The sequence below is a fragment of the Psammomys obesus genome, unplaced genomic scaffold (genome assembly GCF_907164565.1).
Source record: "Psammomys obesus unplaced genomic scaffold, mPsaObe1.curated_primary_1811, whole genome shotgun sequence".
Classification (NCBI taxonomy): domain Eukaryota; kingdom Metazoa; phylum Chordata; class Mammalia; order Rodentia; family Muridae; genus Psammomys; species Psammomys obesus.
In genome coordinates this window covers 31,564,357-31,583,559 of record NW_026587216.1, presented here as the reverse complement: position 1 = coordinate 31,583,559, position 19,203 = coordinate 31,564,357, and the positions used below count along the sequence as shown (strand labels likewise).

Here is a 19,203-nt window from a genome sequence, read left to right as displayed (position 1 = left end):
TTTTTCAATTCTGGTTTGTTTATTTTTACTTTAACTATTATTATTATTATTATTATTATTATTATTATTATTATTATTATTATTTGCCTGTTTACATCCCAATAAGAGAGAGACAGAAGGGGTGTGGATGAGGTAATGAAGAGGATCTGAAAAGAGTTGGGGGAGGGGAAATTATAATCAATCAAAATACATTGTATTTAAAATCTGTTTTCAAGTTAAAAAGGAAAAAGGAAAAAAAGAAGAGTGGGAAGGGCACCGTATCTTAATGACTGGATGGCAAGACAGCTAAGCTCTTACATAAACCTCATTTTTCCCTGCCTGCAAAATGGGGTAATATCCTCTACTCAAAGAGTTGGCAGTGAATATTAAAAAAGGTGATGTATAAAAATGTCTTAGCTTAGAATCTGCCAGCTCTCACTGCTAACACAGTATGTCTTAGAATTTTTATCACTATAGTGAAACACCAAGACCAAATGCAAGTTGGGGAGGAAAGGGTCCATTTGGCTCGCAATTTCAGATCATAGTCGATCCGTGAAAGATATCAGGACAGGAACTCAAACAAGACAGAAACCTGAAGGCAGGAGCTGATGCTGAGGCTGTGAGCTTGCCCTCTATGACTTAAAGAATCCAGGAGCCCAGGAGTGGTCCTACCTACATTGGACTAACCCTCCCACATCAATCACTAATTAAGAATGCTCTCTACGGGCTTCCCCGCAGCCTGGTCTTATGGAGGCATTTTCTTAGTTGAGGTTCCCTGATGAGTCTAGCCTGTGTCAAAATTAGCCAGCCTATGGTGGTATCCTTTCAAACTCTGTGCTGTTGGTTGTATAGTATGGAGCTGTTACTTCCTGATAATGGCTCCACTGTGTTTTTTTAGATGCCCTGTAATAGGGTGTGATGGCCAAGGTCACATATCAGGTAAATACACATCACACCGCACGGCTTCTGGCTGTCCTTTGGCTGCCAAGAGACAGAAGGAGAATCCCCTCAATGGGGCCCCTCTCTCCTGGAAACTGAACAAGCAAGAACTTCCCCACTGTCCTTTGCCAGGATGCAATGGACTGGGTCATGTAAATAACGTTTTCGTGACCCACAGAAGGTAATGCTTGTTTTCTGTCTTTTTGTGGCTGTTGTGATTGTGTGTGATATGAGTTACTCAGGGGAAGGTCAAAACTCTTGACATATCATTATTTGTAACACTTTCGATATGTAACATTGAGTCTTTCTAAGTAGATATTTGACTAGCCTGAAGAACCAAAACGCATTTTCTCTGTTTCTGAAAATCCACTGTACAGATTTCAGGTGCTCTAGAAACTCCGCTTGCTTCGTACATTCTAAAAATATTGCTTACGTTGCTATTTTATAGTGGCTCTGTCTTTAAGGCGTCACTCCAGTTCCGAGTGCTGCTATCCACTCCACTATGTCACACAGTTGTGAACTTTCACTTATGTATTTCTGTCATCCCTACCTCTCTTACATCCACTCGATTCCAGGCCAGGGCAGCATTGTTTGCTTCCAGAAAGATGTGATTCAGCCACAGCAGCCTGAAGGAAAGCAGCCTGTGTGGGTGCTGGTGGGGACACATGGGCCTGGAGCACCCCTGACTCTCAAGGGAACCCTCCATTGTGCAAGGGGGATCTTAGTCCAGCGCTTTGGCTCACATTCCACCAAAGGAAAAAAAAGCTAAAAAATTCCTGATCTCTTTCTCCAGTCAGTGAGTGTTCCACTCCTTCCTGGTCATTCAGGCTACTTCTAATGCAGTTTTAGGGAAACTGATGCTTTTATGCTCAATATCTGAACTAAGCAGAGTTGGGACATTTTGATACTTTTTCAATTCTAGAGTTAAAAATCAATGATACCAGAAAATTAGCCCCACAGGAATTGATCACTTTCAAAGTGCCTGTAAAACTAGCCTATGGACAAATTTCTATTTTCTCTGTGGAGGTCAGAGGAAAACCTTAACATTAATACCAGAAAACTATCTTTCCAGATTGCTTGTTTTGAAATTGTCAGTAAAACCTGCTTACAGAGAAAATGTTTTCCAAGTCATGCTCTTTGGATGGCTTTCAGTGCAAGCTCTTGTCCACCATGGCATACCTTGTTTTCATATGTTTAAATCCTTATTTCCTATCTAGGAACAGCAGTCACAAACCAAACATGCCTACATTGAGTCACCTGCCATTTTGTTTTAAAAAGGCACATGTGCTGTGGATACATTACCCTGAATAGACCTCACCTAAAATGAGAAGAAATGATGCTACAGTTCACCTCTGCTTTGATATGCCTCAACTGAATTGCTGACTTTATGGAAGTCATATAAGACTTGTGCTTTAGGTTGCTTTTGTTTTGTTTTTCTACTATGGAGTGTACACCCCACAGGCCTGTTCCAGGCCTGCCAAGTTCCACCTTCAGATCCATAAAGGACTTCTATCATGGGAGCTGGGGGTAGGAGAACACAGGCATGTGTGTGCATGTCTGTGGAGATACCTAAGTTTCACTGCGATCTACACTCACACGCACGCACATGTAGAGGCCAGAAGACAAACTCTGGTGTCTTCCTTGAGGCTGCTCTTCAAGAAGATGTCTAAGCTAATAGGCTCCAAGGATCCACCCACTCACCTCCACCTTCCAAAGCCTCATTTTCACAGCAGTACACACTGTTTCTAAGCTGTGTGGCGATTGCTAATGCTTCCTTAGCAGTTTTATAACACTGTGCCCACCTAGAAATTTACTGTAAGCTGCAAAATAGATGTTGTGAGGAAATGAGAAGTTCTAAATGAAATGCTACTGACCATTATGTCAAAAATGGACACCTTTAACATTCCACTCTACCAGTCATGCCCTTCACAGCCATTTTCTAAGACCACAGCATGTGACAGTAAAGAAGACAAACTTATGCACACTCTACAGAGAAAGAAATAGTCTCCATGAATCTTATGTAAGCCATGATTGTCAGAAAGAGGCTCCAAAGTGGTTTCAAGCTCCAGTTGTGCCTCTCATTTTTTTTCTCCTTCATAATAATTCATCACTTATCAAAGATGACCAAGCCACATAATCTTTTTGATAATGTTACCTATTATATACTACTAGTAAAGTTTTATATTAGTCTCTGTACTGTATAGAATTTTAATATGGAATCTTTTCCTTATTCTTCAAGTATGCCATTTATTAAGGGCTTTACTCAAGAAAGCTTTTTTTCCTTGGCATAGCATCTCAAACTTCAAGTTAAAATGATTGTTTTATAGACAAATTGAAATCATGTTTCTTGGGGGAAGGGATACTTTAAATCGTTGATTATTCTCATTTTTATTTTAGTCTAAAAATGGTTTCTACAAAGACAAAACAAAACCATGAAAGAATGACTGCTTAGAATAAGAAAATTATCTATTAATAAACAATGGGGAACATGTTTTGTTCAGTGTTGTCATTATCATTCTGGTGCTATTTAAATAAAACAAGTCACATTAAAGGAAGGAACCCTGCTGAAGAGAGCAGTGATTCAATGGGCAGGGTCAGAAGAACCAGCACAGATATCTCTTTGCTCTGGCTGCACTTGCAGCAGCTGCTTTTTATTCCCATTTCAGGGTAGAAATTTTTTTAAATGAAAAGCAATGTTTTAACGGTTGAAGAAAAATTAAGAACTTTCCGTAAGTAGACTGAATATTCTACAGCGAGACAGGGCTTGTTACTGACTATTGTTAAAATTGAGTCACTCTGTAAAGATCAGAGTGTACTTTGTATGAAAACAGGAAGAATTTAATTCTGCCTAATTTTTTCATGGACTTTGGCTGGGTGACAACAGTCCTTGTTCATGACTTTTGTAGGCAGTTTTGTCTACAAAGAATATACCACCGAATGCACGCTCATGAGTATGCAAGACCAGTTTTCTGCCAAGTGAACGAGACTGGTTGTGTCAGCAGTGACAACCTGCGCTTTGCTTTAAGAGAAAAACGCAAAGCATTTTCCATTACCTTAGAATCTTTGGATTTAATTTAATATATATCTATTGGTCCCTTTCTGTAAAGATACCATGGGTTATAGTATAATTAATGAGCACACAAAAATATCAGTAGTAGGTAGCAAAAAAAAATTAGTTTTATGAGAAATGACATGCATTTCACACAGCGATATTCATCCATCCCCTTCTCACAGCTTATCCGGATGCCCTCTCAATGCACAAGCTATCAAAAAGGTCAAGGTCTCTGAAGAACTAATGACCATCAAGCTCAAAGCAACCGGGGGTAAGTAACCATCTCAGCCAGGATCTAAGCAGTAGATCCCACTGGCCTCCAAAAATGAAGGTATGCGCTCTGTCAAAGTACACTTTCAGTGCGCAAGAACAAGGGGTTTCCTCAGATGTAAGCTAAAACTGTAACTCATCTCAGAATTGATTTCTCCATGTCTCCTCTACTACTTAAAAAGGCTTTTCCTTATGTTTGTCGTATCTTATAGGTCTATATAAGTGAATATATACTGTGTTTGTCTTTCTCCTTCTGGGATATTTCACTCAGGATGATCTTTTCTAGATCTCACCATTTGCCTGAAAATTTCATGATTTCCTCCTTTTTGATTGCTGAGTAGTATTCCATTGTATAAAAATACCACAATTTCTGTACCCATCCCTCCGTTGATGGACATCTGGGTTGTTTCCAGGTTCTGGCTATTACAAATAAAGCTGCTATAAACATGGTTGAGCAAGTATCCCTTTTGTGTATTTGAGCAAAGTTTGGGTATATACCTAGCAGTGGTATAGCTGGGTCTTGAGGAAGCACTATTCCTAACTGTCTTAGCACCAGATAGATTTCCAGAGTGGTTGTACCAGTTTACATTCCCACCAGCAGTGGAGGAGGGTTCCCCTTTCTCCACAACCTCTCCAGCATGTGTTGTCACTTGAGTTTTTGATCATGGCCATTCTGGTGGGTGTAAGGTGAAATCTAAAAAGGGTCGTTTTGATTTGCATTTCCCTAATGGCTAATGAGGTTGAGCATTTCTTTAAGTGTTTCTCTGCCATTTGATATTCCTCTGTCGAGAATTCTCTGTTTAGCTCTGTTCCCCATTTTTTAAGTGGATTACTTGGTTTGCTGCTTTTCAGCTTCTTTAGTTCTTTGTATATACTGGATATGAGTCCTCTGCCAGATAAAGGGTTGGTGAAGATTCTTTCCCAATTTGTAGGCAGTCGTTTTGTTTTGATGACGGTGTCCTTTGCTTTACAGAAGCTTTTCAGTTTCATGAGGTCCCATTTATTGATTGTTGCTCTTAGAGCCTGTGCTGTTGGTGTTCTGTTCAGGAAGTTGTCTTCTGTACCAATGAGTTCCAGGATCTTCCCCACTTTTTCTTCTAACCGATTTAATGTGTCTGGTTTTATGTTGAGGTCTTTGATCCACTTGGACTTTAGTTTTGTGCAGGGTGATAAGTATGGATATTTAGTACCTCAGTTTTCCATCTGTAGAATGAGCCTTTCTATAGTGAGTCATTGTCTCATGATCCATGTGAATTGTTTACTGCTTGGTAGTTCAAAATAAAATTCAAAATTGGAGTCCTCTTCTCAACTCCACTCTGTGAGGATGAGGTCCACTGAAGGAGAGAGAAGTTTTTCTTGTGTGTGGAGAGGTTTAATGTCTTGGGGAAGAAGATGAGTAATGTCCTAACTGAAAAAAAGTACAAAGATACTGACTGAATTCAACACTGTCGCTAAAACATCTCCCGGATCTCAGAATTGATAATATATGAACCCCTCACTTTTTAATTTGATGAGAATTATAGAGAGCCGGATGCATAGCAGCTCCTGTAGCAAGAGCTGATTTATTTATTTAGCGTGTGTGTGCATATGCACATATGCCTGTCAAACATTTTTGAGATTATAATGTAATTCCAGCATTCCTTCCTTTCCTTTCCTCCCTTGAAACCCTTCGTTTATTCCTCCCTACTCTCCTCCAAATGTATGGATAATTTTATGAGTCAATTCTCTCCATCATGCTAATGCTGCTGTATTGCATACTCCAACCTGGTTGTCTCAGCCTCTTGACTCACCACAGGAAGGACTACTTGGTGCTGTGGCATCTTAGTTTGTATGTAAATTAGAGGAATCAAACTCAGGTTGTCCAGCTTCTGCAACAAGCACTTATACCTACTGAACCGTATTTCTCACCCTGATAACTTTTTTTTAAGTTCTGTTCCCATGGTCATACTTCTCAATAAGCTCGAGAAACCATTTATTATTGGAGTCTTCCGGATCACATACCATTGATTAAGTAGCTGTGTTCTTGTTAGTCAGCTGTCAAATGCAATTTTAAATTGTCTGAAATCATGAAGTTAAAAGAACTGAAAATTATGTGGGCTCACAATTTTAGAGGTTCTAGCTATGGCCACTGGTGTGGGCTTGTGCTGAGGCCATACATCATGGTAACAAAATGTACCAGAGCAGAAACACTCACCTTATGACCATGAAGCATGGAAAGAAGAAGCCAGGAAGGGCATGTCCTCCAAATGCCCAGAGCCCTCCTACGAGGCCAAACCTCTTAACATCCACACAAGCTCCCCAGAGTGCTACCCTAGAGACTATGCCCTAACTTATGGGCCTTTGGACATCATTCAAGATCCAAACTATAGCATCTTTGTGAATATCAGGGAAACATAGTCTTAACTGAATCCCATACCAATCGCTCACTTAAAGAGACTTCTCAAACTCATAGACAAACTTTGGGCAGAGTGCAGGGAATCTCATGGGAGAAGGGATAGACAGAAATACCTGGAGGAGACAGGAGCTCCACAAGGAGAGCAACAGACCTCAAAAAATCTGGGCTCAGGGGGTCCTGCAGAGATTGAAGAATCAACCAAGGACCAGGACTATGCACAGAGAGGACCTAGACCCCCTGCTTATATGTACCCATGGGAATCTCAGTCTCCACGTGAGTTTCCCTAGTAAGGGGAACAGGGGCAGTCACTGGCATGAACTTGGTCGCCTGCCTAGTAAAGCCACCTCACCTCAAAAGCATCCTTTAACTGAACATTTAATCATCCTACTGAACTTCTGACCCCTGTTCCTTCCCATCATGAAGACACCCATTATAGCTATACCACCATAGCTCTTTCCTTCTCACATCCCCTATTGTAATCCATGACAAGTAGCAAATTCTGCCTGCACACTGTATTTTGAGACCATCTCTTTCCCTTACTTCTTCTTCCATGGCCATGGGTAAGATATAACCAGGACACCAGGACTCCAGGAATAACTGCTCAACTATCTTCTAGATTCTGCTCTGTCTCATTATCTGTTCTTTCTCCACAAAAATCCATATGTGGTTTTAAGTTCACTCAGATTGCTGGAGATGCAACTCAGCAGTGTAGCACTCGCTTTGCATGTACAGGACCCTTCATCATTTGATTTCTAGCACCTCAAGAAGGAAAGAAAGAGGGAAAGAATGAGGAAGGGACAGAGGGAGGGAGAGAGGAGGAATGAAGGGAACAAAGAAAGGAAGGAAGGAAAGGAGGGTCAGAGGGAGGAAGAAAAGAAGGAAGGAACGCTGGAAGGCTGATGGAGAAGATAGAAAGTGGGGAGGGGAACAAGCAACTTTTTTGCCTTAAAATCCTTCCCAGGACCCTACTATAAATCCCATGAGTTCTCCATGACCCATTCCCATAGTCCATCTTCTTATAGTGCTGGGAGCACCCGCTTCTCCCCTCCCTGCATTCATGGGCTTTGTTTCCCTCTCTGGGGTACTCCATCTCACTCATGTCAATTGCTTGTGTCTCAGTGTCTGCCTGCTTAGTTTTGAAGTCCCACTGAGAATATTCTCCAGTAAGGTGCTTACAACACCCTGCTTGGTGCAAAATACTTCAAAACTCTCTGTACTTTTTCTCTGTCCCACCAGTTATTTGAAAAAATACCTGAAGTGAGATTATAGGAAGATAGAGAGAACATTGTGTCAGAGAACGTACCAGAGGGCCTTTGCAGTTGGGGCTGACAGTACTCAAAAGCATGTCACAACCCCTTCTTCCCTAGCTCCTGCGTATTACCTGCCTGAGAGAAGACTTCTTTCCCTACATCAGCCCACAGACTATGATACTTAGAAATTCAGAATTGTTCTCTAGGTCTCACAGACCTCGTCTCATGGAAGTAACATGGCTATGTGACAATGGGCCTCTGCCCCATCCACTGTCTGCTGTAGAGCTGTCCCAGACTGTTGCTTCATATTCACACTGATCTAGGAACATCTTGGTTGCCTTCCCCTTTTTTAATGAATGTCAGATTCTAGTGTGAAGTCAGTCTGTTGCATGTTTCTCCACCCGCCTTGGCCCATATATGGCCCACTTTTAAACAGCCTAAAATACAGCCACCTGTTTTATAACATTGTATGTAAAATTTCAGGTCTTATAGGGAGTTTTTTTGCTTCATATTTTATTATTACAAATTATTCAAAGGCTGAGCACATTGCTTCATGGTTTAGAATGCTTATTGGTCATGCGTAGGATCTGACCTCCGTTCCTGGTACCACATTAGGCAGCTTACAACCGCCAGCTCCCGGGGAGATCTAATGCCCTCCTTTCACCCCCACAGGCACCTGCTCTTACATGTGTGCACGTGCATGCATGAGCGCCCACACACATTCCTCTCTGCTGTCAGCACTAGTATAGACCCATTTCTCCAGACTGCTGAGATTAACTTTCGTCTAGACTGTGGTGTTCTTAACTACCTTTCCCAAGCTTTCAAATGTGTAAAATGTATTTACACTCACTCTACAAAAAAATGATGGAAGCTAACACCTGCCACACTGGATACCGTTCCACAATCTGCACCTTATTGCTTTCATTCTCACACATAGATACTATACATGTTTACAGAAGTTGAAGCCTAAAGATCAGTAAGTAACTAAACGCAAGAACAACAGTCAAGCAGTGTTCTTCCTCCTAACTACCCGTGCTGCCTTGCCAAGTCCACACGGAGAAATGTATTCTGTGCTCTCGGTCTCAGCATCATCTGCCAGAAGCCACAGCTCTGCCTCTAGGGTCACCAAGGGGTCACCTCAGCTAAGCAGATTTCATTGCTGGGCATCCCTGGTGACCTCACTATCCTTGTAGCAGCTGTATAAGAGGTTGCATCGATTTGAACACTGTTAGCTCATTTCCTTTCAGCCAGGTTAGTTTAACTCTAGAGGCATGGCAGTTTCACATATGAAAAGAGTGCAATGGGACGAGCTGGTAGGGACCGTAAGTGAGGGCACTCCAGGGGCATAGTGGAGCCACGTGGACGCTAGTGCCTTTCTATTCCGTTTTCTTAGAAAGCAAAATAAATTGCAAAACTGTTTATTTATTTATTTTTAAATCCTAATGTAGTTTGGGTAAAAACATTAACCTAAAGTTTCATTCTTAAACATAAAATAACCTGTTGCTGGCCTTGTCTTCTGTTTTCAATGTTAACTGTTAATTCTTCACAGGTATCGATGGTGATGAAGAAATTAGGCATTTGGATGAAGAAATAAAGGAACTGAATGAATCCAACCTTAAAATTGAAGCAGACATGATGAAACTTCAGACCCAGGTTAAAAAACACTAATTAGTTATTTCTAAAGGAATTATAATCTCTAGTGGGAACAAAACATTGAGCTTCCTCAATCTTGCTGCTTTCCTGATACTCTAAAGAAATGTTTCTCTCTGTCAGCACTTAATTGTAAATCATGGATGAGTGGCTGATGTCTTGGTGTCTGTGGCTACTCACTCAGCACCAGCGGGCAGTGTTACTCCAGCCTTTCCCTAGCCGGCATAGAAGCCCCACTTCAGGAGCAAATAAAGCAGACAACCATACAGACTCCAGAAGAGCATGTGATACTTTATAGAGAACTGAGTCACAAAGGTAGAGTTCTTGGTAGTACTAAAAATGCAAATGCAACATCAAACTCTTTAAATGTAATTCCTCTAGAACAACTTCTATGCTAAAAGCAGATCTTCCTGTACGTGTATTTCATGCAAACACTCCAAGGGATATCCTACATCTAAACCACTGGAATTAAAAGTTCAGTCCATCCTCTTTGCCTTTCTGAATGGGGATGGAGAGGAGAAAACAGGGAACAGGACAGGAGCCCACCACAGAGGGCCTCTGAAAGGCTCTACTCTGCGGGTATCAGAACAGATGCTGAGACTTATAGCCAAACTCTGGGTGGAGTGCAGGGAATCTTATGAGAGAAGGGGGAGATAGTAGGACCTGGAGCAGACAGGAGCTCCACAAGGAGGGTAACAGAACCAAAAAATCTGGGCACAGGGGTCTTTTCTGAGACTGATACTCCAACCAAGGACCATTCATGGAGATAACCTAGAACCCCTGCACAGGTGTAGCCCATGGCACCTCAGTATCCAAGTGGGCTCCATAGTAATAGGAACAGGGACTGCCTCTGACATGAACTGATTGGCCTGCTCTTTGATCACCTCCCTCTGAGGGAGGAGCAGCCTTACCAGGCCAAAGTAGAAGACAATGCAGCCACTCCTGATGAGACCTGATAGACTAGGATCAGAAGAAAGGGGAGGAGGATCTCCCCCATCAGCGGACTTGGGGAGGGACATGGGTGGAGAAGGGGGAGGGAAGATAAGATTGGGAGGGGAGGAGGAAGGGAGCTACAGGGGATACAAAGTGAATAAAGTGTAAGTAAAAAAAAATAACACAAAAGAAAACACAAAAAGAAAAGAAAACAAACAAACAAAAAAAGTTCAGTCCAGGATTTTTAAGATGCTAACCCAAATTCCGTTATTGAAGATATATCTTGGTAGTGGATTGTTTGACCATCCATCCATGTACAAGACTCTGGGTTCGAACTTTGGCTTCTTAAAAAGCAAAAATAACTGCATCGAAACAAGTTAGAAGTGGAGAAATAAGACCAAGGAGAGGGTAGAGGATTGATCCTTCACACTGAATCACCCATTTCCTCCTTTTCCCTGCCTCCTAAAGTATAAGCTTTTTCCCACTGCTCTCTCAGTAGTCCTCACCTAAGTATTCTCATTCCTCTGAAATAGTCTCTTCATCCCATCTTCTGAATACCACAGAAGCCCACAGGAAAAGCTTGATGCTCCCGTGTGGAAAGCACAATGCTCCTCTTGAAACCATGAGCACAAAACACACAGCCTCTCCTTCATGGAGCTTGATCTCAGTGGGGAAGACAGACAAGTGTTTGTTTGTTTGTGTGTGTGTGTGTAAAATCTGCCATAAGAAGGAGGGATTTAATATTAAGGATGGTCAAGTCCCAAGAAGAAGGAAATATCTCAGCAATGATTTGAGACATGAAAGTGTCAACCAACTGTGATGGGGGAAGACTGTTTCAGACAGACCAGAGCAAAAGGCCCTAATCATGAGAATGCTAGAGCTTGCAACCATGGAGGGAAATGTCTGGATGTAAGATAGCTGGTGGGGCAAGTTACAAAAGGGTTCTAGAGATGACACTGGGCTGTCCACATAGTACAACCTAGTTGATGTTGGTGACCTTGGCATTTACTTTGATGGAATGAGGAGCCCCTGAAGGGTTTGGGATTTAAAAGTAACTTAGTCATGTTTGATGTACATTCTATCTTGAACTTGAAGAGACAAAATTTGGTAAAATATTGAGGAGGACCAAAAAGGGACTGTGTAGAGCAAAGCTGACACCTGTGAGAAATGATACCATTACACCAATGGCTGGCCACATCACAGGTGGATAGTGGCCTCGTCCTGCGTATTTTAAAAGAAATTCTCCGTGAGCTTGAAGTATGAGAGAAAGAACCCTGAGTATGGGCAACATTCAAGTTGTCATTAACTGCAAAGAAGCCTGCAACTGGAGCAAGATTAGGGAAAACAGCATATTTATTCTGGGGCATAGTGACCAAAAGCTATCCACCATCCAGTCATGGAGAGAAGCTAGCCCTGCAATTCATGGAAAAGTCTGTGCTGAAAGTACAAATCTGAAGGTATGAATCCAATGTGTAGAGTAGTAGGGCAGGGCTGTAATGTGGGATGGAGATAGCCCTTGTACTTATCTCTAGTCACAGGTTTCCTCCAGAGAGCTTGCAAAGGCCTTAACTGTGCTTTTCATGTCATACCTCCATTCTAGATAACATCTATGGAGAGCAACTTAAAGACCATAGAGGAAGAGAACAAGCTCATAGAACAGAGCAATGAGAGTCTGCTGAAGGAGCTGGCAGGGCTTAGCCAGGCTCTCATCTCCAGCCTTGCTGACATCCAGCTTCCACAGATGGTAAGACCAAGAGCAAGGCTCTGCTGTCCCGTCATCCACCTCAGTGTCTTTGTTTCATTGTCCCATGGCTGAACTGTCAACAGTCACCTACCCTCAATGTATTCTCATGCTCAGTGATCTCCCTATCCGAGAACATGATAAACACACACATTCAGATAATTGAAAGCCAGTGACATTCCAAAAAGCCAGCATTTCTAAAGATGAAGCTTTGCTTGATGCTGTTTTATAGTTATATGAAAGTTGGAGACCAGAGCCCACTCACTGAAAATATGCTTCGAGACAGAAAATTCTATGCAGCCCTCATCATCATCCACCCAACTCGTGAACTGTAAGATAAACAGTTCCATTCCCAATAAACTCCTTGTAATATCCAATTTCTTTCATGGAACACAGCGAACATGGGTGTGGCTGAGGCATCCCTATTTCTAAAACCTCCGCATGCAACTATTTAAAATTCACAAAAACTTTACATTTTCACAAGTATAAATCAGTTTTTGGAGATAGGTTGTTGATGGCTGTGTTGTTGATTAACTTCCTCACAGCCTGTATTCTTAGACCAGACTGCTAGTTAACATGTAAGAAGACTTGAAGCAACAGCAATATAATAAAAATCATAACATTTAGTTGAGTTTTGCTCAAAATACTAAATTTCTCAGTTTATCCAATTTTCTAACACGAAGTCTTTATCTCACCCAATCCTAAAAGTTTTTTGACCAAGAAAGAAGAAAAGAAAGAATAAAAAGTTTAACTTTGGCTACTGTCAAGGAGACTATTTGGTGTTATTGTCTTCCATTTTGCTGTTTTTCTAGCTCCTCCTTGAAATGTACATTTCTTGTATTTTCCTCTTTGTCAGTGTCACAGAAATGACTAACTACAAGATAACTTGTATGTAGCTACCATCCAGGGACCATCCGAGGTGCTGTCGCAGAGATTATAGGCCTGATCACACGAAGCTCCCCAGTGCACTGAACACTTAAAGAGTTTCCAGCTGGAGCAGAGAAAGGCCTGGCTTTATCCGCTGGGCGGCCAGAGTCTTTGTCCTGCTGCATGAGCCTGTAGGAAGCCACACCCACAGCAGAGGTACAAATCAAAAGGGAGCAGTCACAGTAGATAGTGCACGCATTCCCGATCTGAATTCTGCTGGCCACACCAAATCGTCTGCAGATCTCGAAAGCTTACCTTGCAAACAGTAGCGATGATAGTCATCTTCTGTGCACCTAAGCTATTTACTCATTTTTAAGCCCTTCCTTCCAAGCACCTTGTGAAGTAAATACAGTGTTTACCGTGGGTTTTCAAAAAGGTGGGAACATGGAGGCCCCATTCATGGCATGTATCTTCTGCCTCTTGGGCATGTAGTTTATACACAGCTAGCATGTACCCATTTTAAAACATCTTACAGGGCTGGAGAGACGGCTCAGCAGTTATGAGCACCGGTTGCTCTTCCGGAGGACCCAGGTTCAACTCCCAACACCCACATAGCGGCTTAGGGCTATTACACCAGTTCCAGGGAATCGGACACCCTCTTCTGGCATCCACAGGCACACGGTACACATGCAGTGTACAGACATACATGCAAAGCATCCATATACAGTGTGTGTGTGTGTGTGTGTGTGTGTGTGTGTGTGTGTGTGCGTGTGTGTACATCACCCCACCATCATGGCATTCCCCTTTAATCCCAGCATTTGGTAGGCAGAGGCATGTAGACCTCTGGAGGTTCAAAGCCAGACTGGTCTACATAGAGAGTTCCAGGCCAGCCAAGATTACAAAGTAAGACCCTGTCTCAAAAAACAAAACAAATAAATTTTAAAAATTAAAATAGTATATTGGGCAAAGAAGATGCCAAAATACCCCGAAGGGTAAAGGTAAATAAGTCTGGCCCTTTGATACTGATATTCTCCTTAAAGAAACAGAGAGGATGAAATGAACAGAAAAAAAAAAAAAAAAAAAAAAAACCTCTATCACAATTATTAGTGAGAAACTGGCTTAATTCTAAAATTCCTGCCATTCCAACCTAGGACTGTTAAAGAACTGCTTGGCACAAGCAAATCTTCATCCTCTGTGCATGCCTTCCACAGACAGCTGTCTTTGTTCTGAGCAAGTGCAAAAACATAGGCCCAGACTCTTTCCAAGACAAGAATGCTTGGAGACCTCTCGCTCACAGCTCAATGCATTCGCTATATGGCTCCAGGTTGCCCCCAGTACTATTTCATCAGATTCTTTAATGCCATGAAATAAGGTGAACAGATAAACCCTGCATACACTCACATTTATACGTCCTGTCCCGAACTGTGACAGCCATATAAACCCTTGTCTTCCTTGGCAACATTCTTCACTGTCTCTGGATCTTCGTTGGGGCAACTGAACCTTTGTAATTGGTTTCCGTGTGCTTTGTCTCCATCAGGGACCTATCAATGAGCAGAATTTTGAAGCATATGTAAATACTCTCACAGACATGTACAGCAATCTGGAACGAGACTATTCCCCAGAATGCAAAGCTCTACTGGAAAGCATCAAACAGGCGGTGAAGGGCATCCATGTGTAGGACAGCTGTGTGCAGGAAGCAGAGGTCGCTACAGCGGAACTCCCATAGATCTGCAGGGGCCTGATGTCCCTGGAGCCTGGAGGCTGTCCCCTGCGTTTATAATTGCAATATTGCACTAATTTTTCCCCAGCTGACATAAAAAAGAACGAAAAACTATGATAAACTCTTTGAATTAAAAGCAATGCAGTCAGTTATTAGATTTCATTTATTTTCATATCTTTTTTCTTTTATTTCTTCATTGCACTCTTTATTTTGTAAAGTATATGTAAAATAAATGTGACATTTTATATTTTATTTATTACTAATCAAAGAGTTTTTTATCTTTTAACTGCATTTTGAAGTCTACCATATTTTTACAGGTGTGTTTATTAATTTATCTTCTAATAGGGTTTAAATAGAAATGCTTTTCTCAAATCACATATCTTTCTGGGTTTAAATGGGAAAAAAAAAGTATGAAGGAAATCCCTGTGTCAAGAAGGCACTGTGGTCAAGTTTGGTTTCTACTGTGCACTTCTTTTTCCCCGTGTGCTGGTTTTGTATCTATAAATGGTTTCTGGTAACATGAGCTGCGGAGGAATATGCAGATAAATGTCGCCCACTAGTGGGAGATGTGCACTCACAAAAGCACAGGATGCTAGCAAACCGCGCACTAAGAACCTGAGAGCAATAATTAAATAAACTAGTCAGCATAGTATTCCACGTGGCTGCACGGATTTAATTAATATGAATTATTTATTTGAACTGTTTCAAGCATAGCTTTTAAGTGAATCTGATTTGTCTTTTTGTTTATCAAGTCACACTGGCTAGCTGGCAACCCTTTCCCAAAATGAGAAATAAGCTTTGATGTGACCGCCAGGCTCTTCCTGCTGCGTATTAGTACGATATCCAAGTGACAATGTTGGTGTAGATTTGTACTTAGCAAATACAGACACATCCAGATGGAAATTTTGTAGATACCATATCCCCTGAAATAGCATTTATCTTACTGGGTTGAGTGGAAAACATAAGGCATGAAAAAAAATGTTATTCCAATCTGAGTGGTTACCTTGAATATTGGTAACACTGGTCTGTGCTTCCCTAAGAAATAGGACAACTCTCAATTTGTTAAAACTCTTGAACTACAAGTGACACAAAGTACGCCACACACACACACACACACACACACACACACCCGCACAGTCTACACATATGTGCACTAACGGACACTCACCCACACATGAAATTGAGCCTACAATCTCAACTGTATCAGAGTTTAGTAGTTGCTGCAGTAAAGGCAATGTCTGTTTCAGGGACTGTAAAGTAGTTAAGCATTGTTTCAAAAGTTTGTTTTTTTTTGTTTTTTTTTTTTTTTTTAGTTTTGTTTAAGGAAAAGGTGTAGACAACCAGCTAAACTGCCTTTTTGGTGTGCACACGCATTTCATGTGCAGAGGTGCCTCTATGTAAAAGGACACACGAACTTTAGTGTGGGCTTAATTTTCTGTGCTATAACGGAAGTGTTTATTTTTTTGAGTAGCCTCATGGATATTTAGATGTAGTGTGATGGCATTCCCGGGCTTGACTTCACTGTTAATACTGTCACCTGCTCAGACACATGAAAAGTGGTCCAGTCGCCCCACTCTCATGGAACCGTGGTTATTGTTCTGCGTCCAGTGGCACTTACCTTTGGCTTGGGGTTCATTTGAACTCTCGAATCTTAGTTTAGTGAAAATGACATGTCTGTTCTTAGGTAGGAAAGGTGTTTATTTAACGCTCAATTTAAAAAACAAAGCAGGTACTGCAAGTGGTGTCTACTATAAATGGGACACAAAGTTTCCTATTAAAGTATGTCTTTGAACACTTTGCTACACGGTACTTCAAAGAAGCACACAAATGGGCTCACTTATTACAAAGACAGAAGTTTACTTTGCTAAATATTTTAACAAGTTTGTTATATATTTTATTTAAAGAGATCTCTTACAATCCAATGTATTTATTACTATACTTTCCATGGCTTCAGTTAATTTATTTGTGCTCACATAGTTTATGAAGTGTGTCGGTATTTATTTGCCTCCTCGGTACTTGTGTTTTGTGACATGCACTGAGTTGTTTTCTTTTCAACTGTGTTAATGATTGATGCTGTAAATTGGGTCTTTTGTAAACAAAAAAAAGGCAATGATATATACATTTTTATTTGAAGTAGTTTGTTTGTATACTGATTCTCCAAACAATTAATATTTCTTACATCAATGCAACAAAATTGTGTTCAGTGCTGTACATTTGGTGTATGGTAGGAAATAAAAATTGATAATGAATTTTGCTGTGATATTTATTGGGCTACGTTACGAGGACAGATGTCACTGTTTCTACAGCCCACAGCTCCTGGTACTATAGAAAGCCTCCAACACAGAGCAGTTCTGGCTTAACATTTTTGCCCACAAGATGAGCGGATTTTTGGCCACTTGATGATTTGTCAGTACCTTGGTGTAGCTCACACCTCCAAAATGGGATGTGCCTTTGCCTTTACTAGAGCTAGAAGGAAATTTACCCAGGTCTCATGAACAGCATGAGACATATTAGGCATCCTTTCCTGACACCAAACTTCTGGAGGTCCTAAATATAGCTTGTATATTTAGCAAGGTAGGTGAGGAAAATGTAGATAATTCTAGACTACCTATTACACTTTTTTATTATCTAAGTCCTCAGTAGTCTCTATTTTTGATGGCCAGACTTACACATCTCTTAGAACTGGTTGTCCCTCATAGGTAATTAAAATTTACACAATGAAATCAAATTAACTGATGGGAAGACAGGATCCCAGAGGGAGCTGAGCTTAATTGGATTGGCTTTCATAAAGCACCCTATACTTTCAAGCACTAAACTTGCATGAGATGCTTGTATGATGTGTTCTGGGAAAGTGATGCAGAGTTACTCAGCCAGAATTTTAGTTTCCCCTTTACTGAGAATGTTTTACCTCCTACCTTTTTTGTTGCTGTCCATCAAAAAGTAGTGCCTGCAATTCATGACATCAGTTTGACATAGAATTATACCAATTCTGCTGGAACTTAGGAAGGAATGAGGAGCAAAATCCATTCTTTCAAGTGACAGATTTCTTTTCTGATCAGAACACACTGAGGGCAGCCCACTTCCTTGAAGTCTTACATCCCTGTTGGGGACAGTGAGAAAAAGGATACACATTATGATATGTCAGTATACAATTTCCCAGGGAAACAATAGAGGGGTTTGTTAGTCACCTTCAATTTCCTGGAAAAGTGTGAGTTCCAGATTGGTTGAGACAGTTTGGTAAAAGACATGGCAGGCAAAGGAACCACAAATACAGACCTTGGAGGGAAATCTTACACCAAGCAGTAAAGAAAGTGCAGGAAGAAGCCAGATGACTGGAGGAAAAAAAATCTGGAAAAGATTCACAATGTAAAGCCAGGTTTTGTGGTTCATTCCCAGAAGCAGCCTTTCCTATGCAAAGAGAGGCTGAATTTCAAGACAGGGTGTGGTTCAGCATTAAACTTCCTGCATCACATTCTTCCTGCAACACTTCTCTTCCAGCCCTAGCACCTTCCCTGAAAAGGCTTCACAAGCAGAGGGTGGGTAATGGATTCAGGTTTCCACTGGAGATAATTTGTTTAGCAGTGCAAATATTTCCTGCACCAAACCAATGCAACTGTGTTCGGTGTACTCACTTTGGGTGTAATAGGATGTGAAATCAATAAGGACTTTTTCTGTAGTCATTTTCTATCCTTCACCATTCCATACAAAAATTCTGAGGTCATTAGAACTGTGACTGACATGCTTCTCCTGGATCCAAAGTTCTGTGTGAAAAGAAAGGGACGGGTGGATTTAGAAACTAACTTGTTTTAGCACATAAGGATTCCACCACTAATGTTTTCTCTGTGTCTTTCCACACATTACACCCACTTCATTGTGGTCTGCAAGTAGTGCCTTCTGTTTCCTTTAGCTCTCCAGCAGGTGACGTACAGTAAGCAGATTGAACTTGTTAATAACTGTCCACACTGTCATTCACAGTCAGTGCTGCTTGGTACACTCAGAAAAGCCTCAAGTTTGTGGAGGCATATCACCATATCCAATGAAAATGATGAGATGACTGCTTCTCAGATACGTTATTAGTCTCCCCAAGACTATAAAACTGGGCAAAAGTGCAAACCAGGTTCAGCCTCAGTTTATTTGGAGACTTTAAGTGCAGGGGGGAGGGGGGAGGAAGGGTGGGGGTGTGGTTGCCGATGAGTTTGGGCATGGGGATGGGGATTGGCAACAGGCAGCAGAAAGAGCCTTAAAACAAGTTTTATGGGGACAGAAAGAGAGATTCATGAGCCAGAAGGGCCTGGGAGTTGGCACACAGGAGGCCATAAGAGCCTGGGGATAGCATGGGAAGCTGAACTCTGGTAGGTTGGTAGGAGTTCATCAAGAACTAGGTCCCCTTTGCTAGAGCTCGCTGAT

General features: G+C 41.4%; 1 protein-coding gene across 4 annotated transcripts in view; it reads left to right on the top strand.

Moving 5' to 3' along the window:
* The window catches only part of St18 (ST18 C2H2C-type zinc finger transcription factor), a 133,377-nt gene extending 116,362 nt beyond the window's left edge, over positions 1–17,015 (top strand). For all 4 annotated transcript variants that reach the window (XM_055603514.1, XM_055603515.1, XM_055603516.1 and 1 more), the window contains 5 exons: positions 878–1,099; positions 4,153–4,241; positions 9,435–9,538; positions 12,069–12,212; positions 14,614–17,015. In XM_055603514.1, the coding sequence (XP_055459489.1) occupies positions 878–1,099; positions 4,153–4,241; positions 9,435–9,538; positions 12,069–12,212; positions 14,614–14,754 (700 nt within the window). In that variant the 3' untranslated portion in view covers positions 14,755–17,015. The remainder of the gene's footprint in view (positions 1–877; positions 1,100–4,152; positions 4,242–9,434; positions 9,539–12,068; positions 12,213–14,613) is intronic.
* The last annotated feature ends 2,188 nt before the right edge of the window (positions 17,016–19,203 follow it).